This window comes from Filicampus tigris, chromosome 2 (genome assembly GCF_054856515.1).
Source record: "Filicampus tigris isolate MCC_2025a chromosome 2, RoL_Ftig_1.0, whole genome shotgun sequence".
Classification (NCBI taxonomy): domain Eukaryota; kingdom Metazoa; phylum Chordata; class Actinopteri; order Syngnathiformes; family Syngnathidae; genus Filicampus; species Filicampus tigris.
The window spans coordinates 30,464,230-30,486,900 of record NC_141218.1 but is presented as its reverse complement, the minus strand read 5'-3'; the positions used below and the strand labels follow the sequence as shown (position 1 = coordinate 30,486,900).

The following is a 22,671-nucleotide window of genomic DNA, read 5'->3' as shown; positions in this document are numbered from 1 at the left end:
CAGAGTCAAATAATACAAGATTTATTGATTCATTCATTTTACCCTATGTAGAGATTTTACTGCTTGTCATTTTCCTTCAAGTTTTCTACTTGTGTCTTTACATATTCTTAGGTAATCATGGTAGAATGTGCAGATCTGAAGAGTGTGATCAACTACCAAGAGGTGGAAGCACTTAAACATACAATCAAGGTATTCAGAGAACCGTGAAAAAAGAGGAAAATCATCTGATTTGTCATTGAAAACTATCAAATAGTAAAATATCTCCTCACCTCTGCTCAGGTTTTGTCCATCATCAAATGGAGGGGTCCAAAGAGCAATGAACTGTCATCGAAGTTTTGGAAACAGGTGGTCTATGAGATGCCTGCTAAACGAAGAGAGACTTTATCCAGACGTCAGGTAAATAGTCAGTCGAATAAATACATTTCCTACAACAAATGCCAAAGGTATGTCAAGTCCCTTTCCCACTGAGCAGCGAACAATTGCGAGTGGTTTCAAAGGCAGCGAATGTTGCGCGCATGTCAGAGTTTGTCAGTGTTCATTCAATGTCACAAATGAGTGCAAAACGTTCACCAAACAGTTTTTGTGATTTTTCTTGTCACAATGAAATTTTGAACATTTTCATTATACCCTTGCGACAAGAAAAGTACAAGCGGATGTCAGAAGAACATCTGATAATCGTTTGGCCATCATTTGCGACCTTGAACAAACTCTGACGTGAACGTGCCTTTTTTTGCTTTCCTCAACAGTCGGAAATATTTGTCTCAGTGGGATAGGGGCTTTAACAATGTAAATTTTTAGCACCACTACATTTTCTCAAATCAAAACTGGCTACCAGTTTTGATATTCTCTTACTAGACAATTGCTCTGTTTGTAGTTTGCAGTGGTGAAACCAACCTTTATAGAGCCAATTGTTGTATTGTCTTTCTGCACATGTTACTGCATCGTTTTGTTCAAATGTCCAGAGCTTGAAGGGTTATAACACAGCAACGTTGATGCTATTTTTATTAGCCCATTTTTGGTGTTTTGTATGTTAGCATTAAAGTAGTACGCTTCCGTAAGACAAAGCAAGGTGGTTGGGTTAAATACACAGTAAACTTTAACTGGGAGTGTCGAATGAGCTTGAAGTAAGCACTTGGCCTCTTTTTTGAAGAATTGTTCTGTCAAATTGCTGCTTGTTGTGAAGACGGTTGCCGCCATCTAGTACTCGTAACTAAAACTTTCACTCTTAATTCAAGACAAAAAAAAACAGCAGAGGGACAGCTTGTGTCTCGAAAAAAAAACAGAATTTACAGTATCATTACTGTCTTTGAAGAAATTAGATATTGCTTTAAAGTGCATGTTTTACAGCACCCACATTTTTCTCATGTTGGAACGTTTATACTGAACATCCTGCATGATTCTGCTGAAATAATAAAGGATAAGCAGACTTAAACGAGTGTGAAAATGTAGACTTTTTATGCTCGTTTGCTCCCCCTGGGTTCAGACATAAACAACAAACAGATGGTCCGTGAAACTTCATTAACTATTGCTAATTTAGTGTATGAATTACGAAGTGAAATTGGTGCAAGATTCTCTGATAAGAGTAATGTTTTTCTGATGCTTCAGTGAAAAAAATACAAGAAAACAAAGCATCCCTAATTAGAGCAAAAACCAAAGTACAATTTAATGAACAGCAAAATGTCGTAAACCTACACTAATTTGACAGAAGGTCTCAAATGTGTTTTTGGTACCTTTTTTTCCAAGAATTCCCTTTTTAGGAATGACAAACTGTTGTGTCATTTCCTTTATCTATAGGCCATGACCATTGCAGATTTGTGCTTATGTTCAGCTGAAAGCATGTCCAAAAAAGGTGACAGATGCTTACATGTTCCTCAAAAGGCTCCTGGCAACATAACATATTGTCGCCGTCTTGTGAAAAACACTTACGTCCAATTGTGGGAAAAAAAAAAAATGTTCACGTTAATGAGATGTCTGTAACACGGAAAAACCATTCAAACCATTCAAATAGCAAAAAATGGACTATGTTTTTTCACAGGACGGCGACAATATGACATTATGAAAAAGAGGGAGGGGGAAAAAAAGCTTTGTTCATTCCACCAAGTGCCTTTTCAAATCATGGGTCAATGAGCACCCAAACTTGAACCTCTTCATAACAGTACTGAACATGAATCATTTATCTTGCTCAGTACCACATTGTAGACTGAATAACAATAAGTTGGATTTGCCTTGTCTCAATATTTTAATACCCGAAGAAAAAGAAAAATAAATAAATAATAATAATAATAATAATAATAATAATAATAATAATAATGAGAAACTGTTAGAGTACATGCTGGTAAAAGAAATACGGCTAGGTTTTGAAGAGCGTTTGTCTGCACCCTGACTACTGTCGAGGTGCCCTTGAACAAGGCACTGAACCTCAGTCCCATCAGCCTCTGTGTAAATTGAATTTCTCCCTAAAGGTTCATAATGGATGTTATAAATTCATGATAAAAACAATACATTTTATTCGTTGCAAGTACAATGCCTACTGTAAATGGTCTGCATTTCATGCTACCTAATCAAACAATCAATAAATCATACTTCTTAAAAGTTCAAACTAAAAGATACCGTCTCTCCTTTATTTAAAGCCAATAAACAGATGTGAAGTACATCATGTTGATAGGCCCTCATGGACAAGCAAACACTCCTTGAATACTGAATCAATTCTTTATCTCCTCCTTTATCCATTAAAAATCATCCGTGGTAACAGGTGATGGACTCGGGTGAGCAGGGACTCTTTGGAGACCTACAAACATCCGTCTCCACCATTGCCATGACAACCACCTCAGCATCCCTGGTGCCTCCAATTGAGAATCGGCATGGACATCATCAGGTCAACTGTTATAATTAAACTACTTCAAACTTTGGCTATAATCTTTGCTTATGCCCCCTCAAACTGTCTTTTATAATTGTTTGTTGTAATTGTTTGTGGTTTCTTTTACTGATGAATATCTCCTCTTGGGACTGTGCAGTTACTTTTGAACATTTCCATACAGTATATCCTGCCTATAGGATATTTTTTAACCTTCAATGCAATGCCCAACAAAATCACTTTGTCACCAGGTCAATTTAATTGCCATTTTGAGTCATACTGGATGATTTTTTCCTCTGTAGGTTTCCTTGGCAACAGAGATCCCTGACTACAACCAGATGACCTTGCCCCTTGGAGGGGGTCACATGGCAACTGCAGCCCAAATGAGGCATTTTTGCCGTAGCTATGAGTTTCATCTTCCCCCACAGCCACCTGCCTTGTCGCCTCCCCTGCCACCTCCATCCACCATGCAGTTCTCCACACTGGGCCCTGGGGGGCGCCACGTCTACTGCAACATCCCTATGACAATTCTGAATGGACAGGTGGGGGAAAAGTCACTTCCTTTGATGTGTGTCAGTTGGTAGTTAACTTCTAGCAGTCCTATCCCATTTCTTGACCCCTAACTCTCTTGTTTTTGTGCATGTCCCCAGATTTGAAACCTATTTCAACTAAATCCCCTCTTTTCTCCCTAGGGGTTCAGGGCAGTTGACTGGGGAAGAAGAGGTCTGTTTGGATAAAAGAAATGTAGAAAAAAATTCTCCCACCTTTATATTTTTGTGTATTTTTGATAGACTGGGATGTAGACGTTTAAATGTAAAGTGATGTCGTTATCACATACAGTTGAAAATGCATTGGGAAAAGGACAATGTGTATTTATGATTTTGCCTTTATGCACCACCAAAATGGATTTCAAACAAGACAATCAATATATGACTGAAATGTAGACATTAAACTTTAGTTTAAGGTTGCACAAATATGTTTTATTGGCTTAAATGTAAAGTTTGACAATGTTAATGTTAAATATGTGAATGAAAACAATTTGCTGTCAATGACTAAAGTATGGAAACCCTCACCAAATTCAAACTTTCATCCATGGAGATGCTTTGCCAGGCCTTCACCGCTGCCACCTTCACATTCTTCTTGTTTGTGGTCCTTCAGTTTTGTGTTTAGTAGCTAAAACACATGTTGTGGTCTGCTTTAAGTCCATCCATCCATCCATCCATCCATTATCCAACCCACCTATCCTAGTCTTAGTCTTCATTCACTTCTCTATATAATTCTCTTCTTTTAATACAGTTCAATTGCGTTTCATCAGCCTAAAGATTATTAATTTAGAATATTGGAGGCTTTTAGATCTTTTTAGATCTGTTTTCCATGTTCTGTTGCCAGTGGTTTGTATCTTCATTATAAACACTGTATTTACAGTGTATTCATGAAGCTGTGTCTTGATTGCAGAATTTACTATTGATGTAATCCCTCAAGAATGTTCATGACTTCTATTAATGTTGTGATTGTTGGGTATTTTTTTTCTTCACCAAGCAAAATAATTTTGCGGTCTTCGATTAAAAGTAACTCAATATTTGAAAGTAAAACCCTAGATTTTTTTTTCAATTGTCAGGTCAGTGGCTTTATCTTTCCAAATAGAGCTTGCTCATCTACTGAAGATAAAAAAAAAAAAAGTAACATACACAAACTGGCTGGAGTGAAGGCCTGGCAAAATAATTTCAAGGGAGGAAACTAGAAACAATTTTCATGCAAATAAATCCGGTTATACTCTATTTACAGCTATCACTTGATTGTCACAGTATCCAGATAATTTTGAACCCATGAAAATTGATGTACTCCACAAGGAGGCATTTTGTGGAAAATTGACTTTTTAATTAATTTAATTAATAATATGAGGTAATAGTTGAGTCTCTGGCTTGCCTGCCCACCCATTAAGTATGAAATTAAAAAAAAAAAAAAGTAAATCTTTTGTGATCTGCCTATTTCTGAATATGTGCCTATGATTGAGCCTTTCTAAAGTTTAATTAATTACGATGTCATTTGTTATTTCCACCCCAGCGGAGTTTCTCCGCCAATGATTAGGCAGCTAGTCTCTAGTTTTACATCTGCCTTTGTCAAGCGACGGTCGAAGTCTTTCTTTGTTGTCCGATTTTATTGATTTTTAAGATGATCTTTCACTGTAAAGCACTTTGGGTTTCCACGTTGCATGATAATGTGCTTACAAATAACAAATAAAATGGATTTGATTTGATCTGTAAAGTGGGCACTTGGAGGCCGCTTCCACACAGATTATACGTGTCCATGACAGCCCCCTCCCCTGCCCTCCATAGCTGCGCCGCGGCCAGTGGGATGATAATAATAATAATAATAATAACAAAGCATTGAATGGATTGATTTCTGAAATGATTCCTATATTCGTGCCCAGTGCAAGTCTTGCACGAAAGTGCAGTTTAACTGTGGGCATGGAGGCAGTTTTCTTTGTGTTGGTAGTTTCGTACTCTATGTGAACGGTTGCAGTTAGAAAAGGTTGTTTGTGCTTTTGGGGGAGTAAAAAAAGCCAACTTGCTTCCTGGCCAATGAAAAAGGCTCCACTCCTTCCATAGAAATTTAGCGCAGGAGAGGCGCAGAAGCAGTAAGCAGAAATAGACTGGAATCCATGCAGAAGGTTGAAGCACGCAAAGTACATTTGCAAGGAATTGCAAGCATACCTCCACGGATGGATTAGTGTAAATTTGGCCAGGGCATCACAGATCACTGCTGTGAAGTGGGCACTTTTCCTTCTAAATATGACTACCCAATTGCCTTCTACCCCGATTGTTCATGTTCGTGTGTGTGATAAGCTTGCACCAGCATGTGTCAGTCTACGCTCAAGCGCAGCTGCATCAAATATAGAGTCCTCAGAGTCTCCGGAAGTCTCTACTAATCCCACACAATGTCACTAGATTGTAACTTGTCTTTTTTAAATTAGTAACTAAAGGAGTCGGAAAAGCCAGTAAAAATAGCAACAAAATTAAATTTGCAACATCGAATAGGTGCTAGCTTTGTTGCCGTAGCGTCGTACCAGCCACTGAGATAAGTTTGACATTTGCGTACAACAGAACCTACCACCAAAAATGAGTGCTTTGAGCCAGCATGTTGCGACATGTTAATATTAAGTGTGCTGCAATTCTGTAAAACAAAAACAAAAAAAACCTGTTGTCTCCTTTTAAATGAAAAATAAGCTATGTACAAAACCTTTTAGTCAAATTAAGCTAAATATGAAACTACATCATAGGCGACATGCCTCAGTGGTAGAGTGGTCGTTTCCCAACCCTGAGGTTCTGGGATTGATCCCTGGCCATTGTGACCATGTTGAAAAAAAATAAGAACAATTAAAATTTCATTGTTTGTTTTACATCCTTTGTGGTGGTGTTTCAAGGCAAACGTATATAATTTTGAAATTTCTTCTGGCTCTAACTGTAGGTCACTTGATACACCCTTTGCATATAACAAAGAATACATTTTCGTCTTTAAAGCGGAATTCAACCCAAACATTTTTTAAAGAATATGTTCCCAGCAAGCCCACTAGTTGAAACACGGCATTCTGATTAATATTATGAGTTAAGCAACAAAATCCACCCGTTTTTAGCCGTCTCTAGGGGCGGCCATTTTGTCACTTCTGTTGACTGAAAATGACATCACTCACCCTCGGGTCTCAGATAACGACCAATCATGGCTCACCTTTTTTCTGAAGTTGACAAAAATGATGCTCGACTTTGTGACATCACAAAAATGATGCTCAACTTCAGAAAAGGTGAGCCATGATTGGTCGTTATCTGAGCCCAGAGGGTCTGTGATGTCATTTTCAGTCGACAGAAGTGACAAAATGGCCGTCCCCTGAGATGGCTGAAAACAGGTGGATTTTTCTGCTTAAGTCAAAGTCATATTTGATAATCATATTTCCTTGTTTCAACTAGTGGGCCTGCATCGAACATATTCTTGAAAATAAATAAATTTGGGTTGACTTCTATTTTAAGGATTCACAGTAGATTACTGCCCAAGTTATATTTTGAAGGTGATCGTTGCTTATCACCATGTTCTGTTGTGTGTCCCCTAGGTTTCTCAGAGCAGCACACTTGGAAAGAAGCCCGATCTTCACCAGAACAGCACCTTTGTCCCACTCACCAGCAGAGAACTAAGCTCTGACATCTGGTAGAAACTTTGAAAAGATTTTGCTGATACTGGAATAAAGACTACTGGTTTACAAAGAAATTCACACTGACTTGGGACAAAGGTTTCTGGACCTTCTACAGCTGTGGGTTGAGGTCTCTTCAGCCCATGGTGTGAACAAAAACTGCTCATATATTCTAAAATAATTGGACTGGACAAGATCTGGACTGCATACAGTCCAACACAGACTGATTGGTTAAACTGATTGTATATTTGTACTGACCCTACCACTGAATTACAGACTGATATTAGATAGTGAGTAGGATTTAAAAGGACACGTATGCTTGCAATACAGGTAGATATGGCACAGAAAATTTGAGTAAGAAGCATGGACATGTTGGATTTGTTGATGTTTTGAACAGCAGGATATTTCAACACTATTTAGTTTTCCACCCGTCATGGGGTTGTATTAGGGCCACACTGAGAAGAGAAAGATAAAATTACAAGGCTGAAGTCATAATCAGTAATACTGTTATTTTAATGAGTGACTATTAAAATTCCCAAACAACCAAAACTCCACAGTTTTCCAGTGTTTCAAGGTAGGTCATTAAGTACATCATTTATGCTTCTAATACTACGAGTAAATTAAAATACCCACAGTATATTTAACCGTATTCTCATATTTTGACTTTAATCTCCCTTTTTTTTTCCAGTGTAGACCTAATATCATTTATAGTGTTGGATCTTGTGGAGAAAAAAGTTGGTCTGGACATCTGATGTTTTTTTAGTACCATAACAATTTGGAATGGTTGGTTGTTCTTAGAAAATCAACGTCCCACCTGGTCAGGTCAAAAATTGAACGATCTCAAACAACAAACTTGGGACACCATTCCATTCTTATCAATAGGTAAATGTGTTGTATTGGCTATCGGATTTTAACAGCGTACTTCCATGGAAGAGTTCCATTGATTCAATTTGATTTATTCAATCAGTTTCAGTCAAAGAAAATAGGAAATTAAGAGGCAAATGATGGATACAGCGGCACGGTCACCGACTGGTTAGCATTTACACCTCACAGTTCAAAGGTTGCGGGTTCGTCTCTGGGCTCTGGCCTTCCTGTGTGGAGTTAACATGTTTTCCCTGTGCCTACACTTGTTTCCTCCCACATTCTAAAAACATGCATCGTAGGTTAACTAAAGTCTCAAAATTGTCCTTGCCCTCTGATTGGCTGGTGTCCAGTCCAGGTTGTACTCCACCTTTTGCCTGAGGTCAGCTGGAACACGTTCCAGCATATTCGTGACCCCAAAGAGGATAATCGGTATAGAAAATGGATGGATGGAGGATGGCTACAACTGTAAAGCCAGTCAGGTGATGCACATGGATTTAACTATGTGCAGATTATTTATTTGATGAGGAAAGAGGATAGCAAGGGAAAAGAGATGCCAATTCAGAGTTTAGCTGGTTGAACTGGCGAAGACATGAACTGGAAAACCTTTACCCTCAATCTGCAGGCGTACTGGACGCGGCTTTTTCTATTTGCATGATCACCCATTTGGATATATAAGAACAAAATATGAAAAAAAAAAAAAAAAAACAATAGGTAGACTAAATGACACAATCATTTGTCGCAGCTTCTTTTAACATGGGGGGGGTGTTTCATTGGTAGGGTGACAGAAAAAAAAAGAGTGGTTGTCATAAATGTTAAAAATTTTAATATTTGTTTTGTTTGGCTTTGTTGACAGTTTTATCCTACTTTAACTTTGGTGAGAGTTTTATCTGGCTTAGTTTTAAATGTCGGTTTGTTACAATAATCTCTGTACAGTTTCAATAATGTACACATATATCTATACAGGAGTGATTTCTTCCCTACAGTTTCTGTTCAATGTCATTTTGTTTATCTTTCAAGATGGACCACTAAAAATCAACAGGGAGTGCCACAGCATTGTCCTTTGTGAGCTTTAAGAAATAAGACAGATTGTTTTTCTTATCATGATATTTAAGCAGAGAATCTGTTTTGAATTTATGCAAAAGTTCTGTCATTGTCTTTCCAGTAATAGAACCAATGAATTCTGGATATTTGAGATTATTTGATACAATAATTATCATTTACTTTAATGGATGTCATATCCAATTGCAATATAAAGTCTAGTGGTTGTCTTTTCATTTACGGAAATTGTGTTGAATATTCTTTGAATATATTGGTTGGAATAATTTAAAGAAAAATAAAAGTCATGAGTTATTTTATATATTTTTAAATGACTCCTCCTATTGTAATGCTTATTCCAGCTCTCTGCACACTGCTTAACCCTCATCATCATCCTCTTTGACTGCATATTTCATATCTTCTGTTCCCTTCCTGTCTTCTCCTTCCTCTCTCATTCATCATTTGCAAGACCCAACAATAATGCTCCTGGCTACAGTGGTGCTAGGTGCAAGAGCTGGATGATCGCCTCCTCTGATTTAAGTTCATACTCTGCAAATCCCCTTTTTCCTCCAATTACAGCTTGTCAGGAAATATAATTAGTGTCAAATGGCTTTTCTTCCATGGATGTAAGCACAGGATGATTGCATGGCAAGACCTGAATGGACACAGAACATTCAAGAACATTGAACTGAAACAAAATGTAATAGGGAAAGACAATGACTACATTTCAAATATTTTTCAGTTATTTGCAAGGGAGAAGTAATATTTGGAGTCATTTTTTTTTAATAACCTGATGGACTTTGAGGGCAATAAGCACCATAGTTAATATCACCATAAGGTGCCTTCCCCATTTCTTCCCAAAAACTTGAGATTTTCCAGTCAACTTCATATGCATAGTATTAAGTAGATGTTATGCTGTTAAGAATGAATATTGGCCAAGCTCAAACTCATTTTTTTTATACAGTATATACAGTATATAAATTAACTGCAAGTAGGTAATGTGCATACAAACAGCAAAATATGTGAGCTTGTTGACAGGGATGTGGGAGGGGGGGTGTAGGGTGAGGGGGGCATTTTTGGGTAATGTTAAGGTGACTTTGCACTGTCTAACAAATATACAGTGTTTCAAATTTCTGAATTCAGTTGATACTTCACTCTGAGTGGACAATGGTCATGTTAAGCTTGACAACATGCAACCACATACAAAATGTGATACAATTGATGAAACACAAGTGCAAGTATTTATTTGGCAACAGTCCACTGTTTCAGCCTCTTTCGAAGACAGACAAAATGCTGGTCGTAATATCACTGAAATCGCCAGAGGGTTTCTTAAAGGGGAAGGTACTCCATAATGACAGGGTGGACAGCAGTTTCGGGGACATATTGTTAAATATGAGTATGAAAAAAATAGTATGCATGATAAAAATACTTGTTTTTTTTATTTGTTTTTAATCAAATAATTTGCTGTGAACAATAAAACTGTGTTTAAAAAAATGTTGATTTGGTATCATTTAACCACTTATAAGACACACTGTGGTTAATGTAGCGCGTATAATGTGTGGGATGTGTCAGTAGCATGTACTGTATATCCAATTGGAAATGTATAAAATGACCTGAAAACATTTGGCCACTAATAATAAGACCTTGGAGTTTCATTATTCTGCTACATTTTCATGAGTGAGTCTGATGAGGACTCCAAATGCAAATTATAGTGACATTGACTCATCAACGTCCTCTAGTGGTGAGTGTAAAATAAACTATAGTTTAGTAGACTCAAATGATAAATTGTAATCTGAGCAACCATGGAGAAAATCCTGGTGCCATATATTGATGTATTTTCATATTTAGCTTAATTTGACTGAATAGCATTGGTTATATATATCTATATATGCATATATTTTTAACAAACAACCATAAAGGCAGAGGTTTCATAAAAGTGTGTTCTTTTTTCTCTGAATTTGTTTTTATACGGATATCGTCACTGCGGTGAAAGTGGAGCCTGATCAGTCTTTCTCTGTAAAAGGTACATGATGATCTTTAGTGTGTGTGCATTTTCATAGGTGTGTACAAAATAGTTAGGCTACTTGTGTGGACTTCAAGTTCCAAAATGTCAGTGAGTTTTCATTTAACATGATGTTTTGTGTTGTTGTTTTGCAGTGTTGCAGAACCGTATGGTATCATTTGACAGTAGCATGTTGCCCCCTTCGTGAAATAGCCCTTTACTGGACCAGGAACCAATTGTAACATAATTGGATGTTTCAAAATGGATGAATTAAAAACACTACTGTAGAGGTTTGGAATTGTGTGACAGTATTCAACCTCATCCAATCAGATAAAAAATGAATGATAAAAAAACAATTTTGCGGTGACTTGGAAATAAAACAAAGAATATTTTATGTTGTAACAACACAAAAATGTTAAATGATCTTTTGCTGTACTCCAACTGTCCTGGCTTTAGATACAATGTTGTCCTTTATTAATGTTGAAGGGAAACAAATGATGATAATAATAAGTACCACTTTGACAGTGTAAAGACTAAATGTTTGATGTACTATATTCTCATTAGATTATGTTGGTGTGTCTACGTTGAGTGAGTTTATAAATTATGAGTGTTAAAAGACTGATTATTAGCCCTCGGAGGCACGTAGGTTAGCATTTTGCACGTCCTGGTTGGCTCATTATCTGAGGATGTAATGACGATTTAGAAATGCAACGTTCATTTCACGGAGCAGCAGCTTGTGAAATTCCTTTCTGAAATTGGCCTGCATATTTCAAATTTGTCACACTTCAGCTCAATTTTTTTAACATCAGTGCAGCATCCTCAGCTCACCTTGTGTCAAAAATTACCAATTTCCACCCTGTGTTTTAAGCAATGACGGGCCGTGAATTTTGTACCTGGGCCTTCAGTGGGGATTTACAAACCTTAATCCAGTTCTTAATACCATCACTATCATATCGCAGTTATAAAAAAAAACATTAAAATGAAAAAGCAGCATGTAACTGTGCCACATAATGTATATCATCAGAAGCAGTTCAGATAATCAATAGCTAAATCTGATTGGCTAAAAATAAAATGTCGTAAATTACATCAGCCAGCCAGGACATTGAGACTCAAATCAGAAAAAACATCTACCGGTACTGGAACGTACTGGAAGCAGTTCAGCCAAGTAAAACCCTATACAAAAGGGGAAAAAAATGACTGCTGGGAATAAATTAAAACAATTAAAAATAAAGGAACAAATGACTTTGATGGTGTTTAGGCCAGCAGAGAAGGCCTTGCTGGTCATGAAGGCTCATCGCTACTTTTGAGACCACCAGGTATTAGAAAATATCTCAAATTTTCACATGAAAGAGAATCATGAGAAAATTATAGCAGTCCTTCTTATTGTCTGATGTGCCTTTACTACTTCCACTGTTTCTTTCTGTGGCAATGTACCAAACCTACTGTACATATGAATTCAATCATTTGTAGTAAATCCATCTGATGTTACATTACAGGTGCCGGATTTCTTCTTGACAGGAAGAATTTGTGGAAAACAATAAATTCTGACCCACAGATCAATAAAAACAAATGGCTTAGCCCAGCCATATCCACTAGTCAGTGTCAATGATAAACATATGGGACATACTTCAAAGTCATTATTGGGGATGATGGTCATTGGACTAGATTGTCGTGATCGGGTAAAGGAATAATCAATTATTTTGTTATTGTTTTTGTTGTTGTTGTTTTGTATGTGCTAATTGCCCAATACAAACGGACTAGCGTCAGTGTGCCTTAATTTGCTATAAATAGCAGAAAATACCAAGGAAAGTATATTTATCTACATTGACACATTGACAAATTGTTGGTGCCCCTGATCCCCATGATTTTATTTATTTTTTATATTTCTGTTGAACCACAATTCAAAAGCAATGTTTGAATTGTATTGGTTAATTTTCATTACATTATTATTTATTATTTATTATTATTATTATTATTATTATTATTATTATTATTATTATTATTATTGACATTATTATTATTTTCTTCTTTCATTAATAGAGGGGCACCAACAATTTTGTCCATGTGTGTATCTTATTTCAAAAATAATATTTTTCAAAACAACTGTTTTAACACTGGCAGCATAGGGGGTAGTGATTAACACATCTCCCAGTGTGCTGGGTTTTACTCGGGGTACTTAGGCTTCCTCCCATGCTTCAAAAGCATGCACATCAGGTTATTTAAAAACTCTACATTGTCCATAGCTGTGAATGTGAATGATTCTTCTTAAAATGTGCCCTGTGAATGGCTGACAACCATTCCATGGTGTACCATGCTTCAGCTGTGAGACGTTCCTATAACCCACAACTTCAAAGATGACGAGTGCTGTCGAAAACGGATGCTTGGATATTTTAACATTTTATCAAATAAAATTCTTAATAACAAATGAAAAACAGAACAGCAGATGGAAAGAACTCTGAAGCCCAAACCTCTTCACATTAAACCTACATAATGCATGAATCAAAAATGAATATTAAAAAATATCAGCATGTCAATGAGAATGAAATCAAGTAATAGTCCAGCCATGTAAACAGACATAGTGCTCCCCCGTAAACTTGCGATTCACTGGTCGCAGATTCACCTATTCTCTGAAATGTTTGGAACCTATCTATCCTCTGTTATTTGCTAAGAACTCAACTATTCGCGGTGTTTGTGTTCAGGCCAGAGACATGTTGAAAGGCCTTTTCACACTGCACTTGGTTTTCTTGGTTTTCACCACAGGGCAGCAAGCCTGCCTATATTGGGAAGTGATTGCTTTGTGGTCTACCAGGAAGTAGCATAGATGCTTTTCCCGCTGGTTGGTACTGTCAGCACTCTGAAGTCATTCCACTAGCTCCTTTTCTATTGGATGTGCCTTCTGACATCAACATGATACCATTGTCAAGTTGAACACTTTTCAACTCAGCGCTACTTTACTTTTCACTAGTTTTTATGTGGCCAGAACAAAATCTTCTTTGTCAAGGGGCTTTTGAATTGCATTCTTTGCTTCATAAGAATGAATTATAAAATTATGATGATTTGACTTTTGTTCAAAACCACACAGTCATATGATTGACTGTATATGAATTCCTGGGAATCTGCTTGTAAATGTTGAGGTTCAGATCAGCATTTCTTGTTGTTTGGTCTAAGTGTGTTCCCCTGGGAAGAAAAAAAAAAAAACGTATTAAGTCAAAGTAATGGCAACTTGGAAAGAGCAACAGGCGACAGTCACTCTCTGGAATGCTGTTTGATTGTTTGAAGAATGTAGTGTAGTTTAGACCGATTTGAGGCAAAAGATGCGTGTATGTGCGTGCATGTGTGTGTGTAGGCAGCTGACCCTGGTGTGAACAGCGCCACTGTGTGAGACCACAGAGAGAGCATTCTTCACTGTGGCACACACACACAAACACACGCACACGCGCACTAACACACACAAACGTACACACGCACAGGGTGCGAAAGAGTCACTTGCCATCTTTTGGCCATAATCGTGTATTCTTCGTACACAGACACATACAAACTGTGCACCACATAGATCTTGTTATTTTATCATGCTGACTAAGTCATGAGACTTTTTTTTTGCATCAATCATGTTTATTACATATATACATGATATAAAATACATTAAAATTAAAATAATCCACTTACTCAAAACCTGATTTTATTACTCTAGTTCAGGGGTCACTTCTTGGCTACTGATTAGCATGAAGGGCTACCAGTTTTGTACACACCTCTGAAATAACACATTTGCTCAAATTACCTTTAATCATGCAGCATATGTTATTATAATTATCCATCCATCCATTATCTGTACCGCTTCTCCTCACAAGGGTCGCGGGGCGTGCTGGAGCCTATCCCAGCTGTCTTTGGGCAGTAGGCGGGGGACACCCTGAACAGGTTGCCAGCCAATCGCAGGGCACACAGAGACAAACATCCGCACTCACAATCACACCTAGGGGCAATTTAGAGTATCCAATCAACTTACCATGCATGTTTTTGGAATGTGGGAGGAAACCGGAGTGCCCGGAGAAAACCCACGCAGGCACGGGGAGAACATGCAAACTCCACACAGGGAGGCCGGAGCCGGGATCGAACCCACGACCTCTGAACTGTGAGGCGGACGTGCTAACCAGTCGACCACCGTGCCGCCTTTATTATAATTAATATAATTCAAATATGTAAATATATTGCTCATAGTATCAAGATTTCTCACAAAAATTAGTAAACAGATAAATATCAATATGCAACACTCTATTTCTATAAATCTCTGCCAGTGTTCACGTTTTCAAATTACTTATACAACAGTGTCACTTATACAACAGTCCTAGGAAATTACAATGTCCCATCGTTGATGAGCTATTTTTGGAATAGTCCTGCGTGGGTCCTTGGAGGCCAACCGGTGCCCGCGGGCACCACGTTTGTGACCAGTGCTCTAGTTAGTCCATATTTTTGTTTGCACAATATGCAACAGCTAGTGTCAGAGCTTTTTTTTCTTTTCCCCTCCTTGTTTATTACATGTAGGCTATATATCATTACATCAATATTAATGGGCTGGTGGAGGCACATATCGAAGTTTTTCCTTTCAGTTGGGATCTGTTGACTGTGAGGTTTTGTTCAGTTTTTCTTGGCGCTGTATGACAAGAAGGAAGCAGAAAACTGTCGGTTGGGAGCAACCGATCAAGTTAGAAGACATGAATAACGTGAGATGAGCTATCGGATGTAAGAAACAGGACATAGCAGAAAGCTTCAGTGAGGACTAATGCGTCAGACGTTTGAAAAACAAACGTTATTGAAATGAAAGGTTTATAAATGTGTTACAACACTAAGTGAAAACGTGACACCAAGTATTCAAGAATGTGATAATCACCTTGTAAAATGTAAAGCACTTCCTGAATTCGCAGTATTGTGAAACGGCTCCACCGGAAGTGGCGTTATTGTCATGCTAGCTTGATTCTGTTAGCATAACTTCAGAATGGACTCAAGAGACTAGTAGTCCGTTAGTTTGACGAAGAGAGAACGAGAACGTCCATGACTTGACCACAGATATCAACGTCTTGACAACTTTATTGGCAGCAATGTCGAGAGAAAACACCACTCGAAGTCTGGACAGCATAGACCTTGCTGCACTGAGAGTAAGACAAGACACAACTTCTCCATCTTTAATGAAGCGTTTCTGCAAACATTTGCGTGCCGTGGAAATAAGTTACCACAACCTCATCGATGTTTTTTTTTTTAATTTTTTTTTTTTTTTAATTTTTTTACCTTTTAAGCGTTGCTTTGGTACTACTGTATGCAATCACGTTGTATGTAATGTTTTAGAAGGCTTCATTTTGTCAACTTGGTAAATGTCTTGTGAGACTGTCTTTTAGTGGCTGTGCTTGTCAGCACTGTCACTGTATTGTCTAGCGGAGGGGTCACCAACCTTTTTGAAACTGACAGCTACTTCTTGGGTACTGGTTAATCCGGGGGCCTACCAGTTAGATATATACTTTTGAAATAACACATTTGCTCAAATGTTTAATATATGTTATTGTTAGTAATTATTGATATTAATTTATGTGAAAACACGGATTATTTTAATGATTTCTCAATAATTAAGAAACTGTTAAATATCATATGCAACACTTTATTTCCAATGTATCAGTGTTTTCATTTTCAAAAGATCACTTTTGCAACATCCCTAGAAAATCACAATATCCCATCACTGGCGAGTAAAATTTTGGCCCGTGGGATACACATATGGTGCTTGGGGGCCAACAGGTTCCCGTGGGCACAATGTTGGTGACCCCTGGTCAAAGGTGACTTTATTGTTTGTACGCACAGTTTTTTTCTTGGGAAACTTTGGAGAGTCGATACTCTGGATACTTTATATACAATTATGCCACAAGGCTGGGAGAGGCATTTTTGTCTACATTGATAGAAACAAATAATGCTTAACTAAGTTGTTTTAAACTGTTGTCATAGTTATATTTGTGTGTCGTTACACATGTAGCTGCTTTAATAACCACAGCCATGTCAGATTGGAAATGAAGAAACTTTAGGGGCCAAGTGTAGTGCATGTAAGTGATAATGTCATCCAGATTTGCAATTCCACTTCCTCAGTCACCCTTGGGAACAACTGAATTGTGCAATATGAGCCGCAACTATGGAGTACAGTACACAGTTTGTTTCCCCTCAACTTTGTTTTGCTGTATTGATGAAATCCACTTATGTGTTTTTTTTCTTGACCCTATTTTCTGTAGGATCCCGCAGGTATTTTTGAGCTGGTGGAGGTGGTAGGCAATGGAACATACGGTCAAGTGTACAAGGTGAGTTCCATGGTAAATTGGTGTAATGCTGACTGAATCAAGAGGTCACATAATGCTATTCTGCAACCAAACAGACAAATATGCGTATTTCGATAGCCTTTAAAAAAAAGGTTTTCACGGTGACTGACCGTAACACTTACTAATCGTACAATACCATTGCAGACCCCCTAAGGTTAAACTTAAATTGGACATTCTGGAAAATAAATGTTATCTAATGGTAATCAAATGAATTTGCTCCATGGTCAAACTAGTATCATCATAAAATCTTTAATAACTGTATGGACAATGAAGATGTCAACATTCTTAACTGAAAAATAAATAAACGTTGACATAATTAAAAGCAAGAAATGGTTACTCCCTTATGACGAGTGGCGATGAGATACATATTCTTCTTTTATATTATTATTTCTTTCATTATTATTGCTGTCGACGTACAGTAACTTCAGTCGATTGGAGCAGAAAATTGAAAAGAACATCCAAAAGTAGTGCAGACTTTGGGGGAGGTTAATAAAACTGCTGGAATGGAGAGTGTGGATGGTGGTATGCATAGTGAGCAGAAGGCGAAGATTGCCAATCAGTGTTTTATAGATAAAGGGACCAGTGATTTTTATCATTTTTTTCTCTGCGTGAATGAAGAGAGGGCCGGTTAACCAGGGAGTACACAGTGATGGGTGGTTAAGTGAACACTGGTGACAAAGCGGATGGCAGCATGGTACTTTTTGATGTTTGACTTGTGGACTATCGTGCATCCAGAGCAATAGCTGTTAAAGAGAAAGTCAAGTCAGAACATTTCTTCACAGTAAATAATATGTTCAATACAGCCTCAATAGTCTAAGCATGGCATTTTGGCAAAATTGTGATTGTGCAATATAAATTAAGAAGAAAAAATCCATCCAAGGGGTCACCATTTTTCAAATTCCAAATCACAATATTAATCAAAATGCCAGATTTTTACGAGTGGTGCCGCATTAAAAATGTTTACCTTGTAAACAAAGTGACACAGCTCTGAACAAGGCCAATATTCCGTAATATTTCAAGTAGAATGGAATGAGATCAAATCCATAAAATCAGCAACACAGTACTCTCTGTTGTCTCGGGCACATGCAATATAATTTACCACTTTTAGCGTGACCGAGCTACGGCTGTGTCGAGAGCTAATGCTGACTGCGAATGGTTAAATGCAGCTCGTGGTGGATTATTTTTCAAGAAAGACTGAGTAGAATGGAGATTGGTCTTGACTGCAGCAGATTACCAATCCTAGGGGAATACTCCAGTTTGCAACAACACTTTGGACAGATAGCAGATGGGGGCTGCTGATGTAAACTCTAGTTTTCAAAAATAATGGGTAAAGCCCGTCCAGGCCCAGTGGTGTATGATTGTCGTGGTTGATTCAGCTCAGACAATACATCAGACAGACATTTTTACAGGCTGAAAGTAGAAGTAGGGGTGGTGTCTCGAAGAGGGTGAATGAATTATGGATCATGAGATGTTCAATATGAGAAGATACAGAATCGTCAAATGCAAACGGCTTTGACAAAGTGTTTGTATAAGCAATACATGTTGGGTTTGTTTGTGACAACATTACCATTGGATTTGACTAATACTTATTCTGTGCCATTGTACTCAGGCAGATCATAGAACAAAGTCTGCTCATTAAAGTGTCTCACATGACCTTTAGAGACAATCAGGGCTGGTTGACTGGTGAAGGCATATTTGCAAACACAAGCTATGATACAATGGTCAATAAGTCTTTGACTAAACACTCCAAATGAGAGTACCTGTCAGGTCTGTTATGCTGCTTTTTCATTAGCCCCAAACAGCACCACACCACACCGCTACACTTGGCCTGGCACCATACCACGCCCCCTTTGCTTTTCCATTACAACAGGCTAGGGGTAGGATTGGGGCGGGATCAACTGGACTGCGCAAGCCTGTGCTGCTCAGTGCACACTCGCAGCATGTGGGGTTCTACCATAACCTTTAACGAGTGGTGAGTTTCGATCACTATTTTTGAGGCGATGCAAAATCTGAATTGCTGTTGCATGAAGTGTAGACGTGCTGAAGTACATCCCATTAAATGCACAGAAGATTTCACATACAAACGAAAAATCTATTTCCGGGTATAAGCCAGCGAGATAGAGCTCGCTGGCCGTCGTCAAGACTAAAATACAATATACACTATATACAGTACACACATTTTGTGTTTTACAACAACATTAAACCTTGTTTACAATTTCATATGTAGCATGGATGAAATAGTGCTACAGTGACTTTGCGAACAACACTCAAAGCTAGCCACCAGTGCTCATTTATTTTGAATGGAAAGCTCAGTCTCATTGATTTGACCTGCAAGTCAACGGCTCGTCGTCCTCACTCTGCGGTGTCCGAAGCCCTCTGGCGGCTACCCAAAGCCATGGGCCAGCCCCAAAGGCGGAGGCCACGATCGTTGGGCCGGGGGAGCGGCAAGGCTCTGCTCTGCGGTTGGAGTGCCTCTCAGCCAAGTGAATGGGACCCTGCGAGTGGAGCGTGCGCTCGCAAAAGATTTCACCCCAAAGCTTCAGTATTTCATCCATACTGTATTTTCATGACTTTTAGCGTTGGCCGGCAGGCAGGTGTCTCACTCATCTAAAACCAGGGATTGTGCAGCGGAGTTCCTTGCTGCAGCCCTGCCGGCCAATCAGATGACAGTGATGACACAGCCCCGCTTGGCCCCAGACGGCCGGCGCTTTAGAACCTTCTCTGAGATGGTTCTGAAAAGTGTTTCCATTGTAACACTCGTCCCCAAAAAAGTCTAATGGTAAAGTGACCACTCGGGGCCAGGCAAGGCCATCTTGGTGTGGAACCGGTGTTCGGAAATTCCTTCCTACCCGTCGAAACGTCCGGGTCCTACCAATGCCCAGTGCGCTAGTGCACGCATGTGCACAACGCCGATAAATGTTTTGGGGGGAATTTTGTAACTTTTTGTCCTACCTGTCGTACGTTCCGTTAAAAGCAGTGAGTACTTACTATTTTCGTTTTTATTGAGTCTTATTAGATGTTTTCATTGCCTCGACTACTTTTGGCGTGTGTTTTCCGTCACAACTTTTAAGCATTGTGTGTTTTCTTGTAGTAGCTTTTGAGCATAGTGTTGATCTGTTGACCACATTCATCACGCACTGTATCTATACCACACTCAATTGTCAGGGCGTTCTCTGACTCTGCTTGCACCGCCGTCTAGGTATTTTCATAAGGGATTTTTTAAAAACTTCTGCCTACCAATCTGCATCCAAACAAAACAAGCTGAAAGTGCATGGTAGTATTTTGGCTGTCAAATTAGCCATCGGTAGGAAGTTTTGATGGGGTAGGACAATTTGGCAGAACACCGGGTTAATGGCAAAGCTCCATTAGTGAGTGTGATGTCAATTCGTGTGCCAGAGCAGAGCCTATACACTTGATGTTGTATCTGGTAGGAGCCTGCACAATCGTAGACTGCTGTAGAACACGTAGCAGTAGCTGGAAAGAAGGAGGTTTTGAGAAAATCCCAATTCAAGTCTCTTAATAGAATTTACTGTACTTGGAAGATGTGTGGGCGGGTTTTGGTGGGGGCAACAGTTCACATAGAGTAGGCAGAGCGCAGATAGGAGCAGAAGGTGGTCTCCACTAAGCGATAGCAGTGATGGAGAAACTTCTGGATAGGGTAATTTTTAAATGGATCACTTCAAACTGTTCAGCAATGGATTTCAAGGTGATAACAGCATTGCAAATTGTTCTGAAAGTAAACAGCTACACCCAACGCCCTTTGAGCTTCTGACCTGACGTTAGATATTATAACTAGGAATTGAGAGTTAGAAAATTATTGTTTTGTACCAGGTTTTAGAGATAAATATAATAGGAATTGTGGGGTTAGCATAAACAATCAGCTCATCTAATTTAGGTAGGAGGCTATATACTGTATATTTAAATGCATTAAACTGACACCCTTAGGGTTGCAAAAGGAGTTCAGAATTAATTGAATGCAACAGAGGTTTTGCCTGCAAAGGCATGCCGAAACGTATTTGAAATGTTTCCACAAATGTGGAAAAATACAAAGTAATCACTGCAAAGCTTTGAGCCTGAGCTTGATATTTTTTAAATCAAAGTATTCATGTCACTGGATGAATTGTTTCAGCCATGAATGATTTTAACCACTGAATGAAACTACTGAAAAAAACAGTGAGACCTCTTTGCTTCAATAACTGGTGGCAGTTTCCAAATTTCCTGTTCAATTTAGAAACCATCTCACGATCCACCAGGTGTCTCAGCATGGAGACGCAATGGTTAACACAATATCAATGTCCCTTCAAGCAAAACGTATTTTAGCGTTTGCAGGGTAAGAGACGCATGTAAGCTTCTTACGGACAATACGCAAAGGCCTACACACACCAGCATCATTGGCATGCATTTTAAAAGTTCAGGGCTTGGTTTACTTCCTTTTTGCAGTATCTGTTTGTGCATGGATGCATGAGTGTCGTGGTTTGTGACACAGCCATATTTAGCTCAAAGCAGTGTGTTGGCAGTGTAAATCACATCACTTCTTCAATTCCAAAACCTACATGGTTACAATGCACAAATCCATTTAAAGCGGAAGTCAACCCAAGCATATTTTTTTCAAGAAAATGTTCCCAGCAGGCCCACTAGTTGAAACAGGGCATTCTGATAAATATTGCGTTTGCGGAATAAGTATTAATCCACTCGTTTTTAGCCATCTCTGGGGGCGGCCATTTTGTCTTCTGTCGACTGAAAATGACATCACAACTGCTCACAACAACCAATCATAGCTCAGATTCAGAAAACAGGTCAGCCGTGATTGGTCGTTTTGAGCAGTTGTGAGGTCATTTTCAGTCGACAGAAGACAAAATGGCCGCCCCGAAGATGGCTAAAAATGAGTGGATTTTGCTGCTTAATTTATATTCCACAAACACAAAATTAATTAGAATGCCGTGTTTCAACTTGTGGGCCTGCTGGGAACATATTCTTGAAAAAAATATGTTTGGGTTGACTTCCGCTTTAAATTTAGAATTTTGCAAAATAGAGGCAACAAATATACAGGGATGCCAAGTGTTCCAGTTTGGACGTATTTTGTTTCAGCCAGTTCCATTTTGTTCTGCTGTTACAGGGAGGACGAATATGTTCCACAGACTACGAGACAATATACACGGTAGATTAACTTTGAGTTTGTAAGTACCGCGTCGTGTGATTGTGATTGGCTGACATAAGATTCAGACACTATCAGCCAACTAGTCACAATAACGTTTGTTGATGCCATGTAGGGCTGAACGATTTAACATTTTTTTTATTAAAATCACGATTCCAGATAATGTGATCACGTGATTGCCAAAGCTTAAATTTTTTTGCAGTGCTCCTGACCCTGAATCATGCATGCTACTCATGA

General features: G+C 38.6%; 2 protein-coding genes across 10 annotated transcripts in view; both read left to right on the top strand.

The window, feature by feature from the left end:
• Positions 1-8,606, top strand: part of il1rapl2 (interleukin 1 receptor accessory protein-like 2) — a 370,997-nt gene extending 362,391 nt beyond the window's left edge. For 3 of the 4 annotated variants that reach the window (XM_086023479.1, XM_086023481.1, XM_086023483.1), the window contains 6 exons: positions 112-189; positions 280-396; positions 2,753-2,875; positions 3,157-3,396; positions 3,547-3,577; positions 6,957-8,606. In XM_086023479.1, coding sequence (XP_085879605.1) covers positions 112-189; positions 280-396; positions 2,753-2,875; positions 3,157-3,396; positions 3,547-3,577; positions 6,957-7,045 — 678 coding nt within the window. In that variant the 3' untranslated portion in view covers positions 7,046-8,606. The remainder of the gene's footprint in view (positions 1-111; positions 190-279; positions 397-2,752; positions 2,876-3,156; positions 3,397-3,546; positions 3,578-6,956) is intronic. The other variant, XM_086023480.1, reaches the window with a different exon arrangement.
• A 7,248-nt stretch (positions 8,607-15,854) lies between these two features.
• LOC147152017 (traf2 and NCK-interacting protein kinase) overlaps positions 15,855-22,671 on the top strand; it is an 80,562-nt gene continuing 73,745 nt past the window's right edge. For 3 of the 6 annotated variants that reach the window (XM_086023436.1, XM_086023434.1, XM_086023433.1), the window contains exons 1-2: positions 15,855-16,085; positions 17,196-17,261. In XM_086023436.1, coding sequence (XP_085879562.1) covers positions 16,029-16,085; positions 17,196-17,261 — 123 coding nt within the window. In that variant the 5' untranslated portion in view covers positions 15,855-16,028. Of the gene's footprint in view, positions 16,086-17,195; positions 17,262-22,671 lie in introns of those variants that run through there. The other 3 variants (XM_086023435.1, XM_086023439.1, XM_086023437.1) reach the window with 2 other exon arrangements.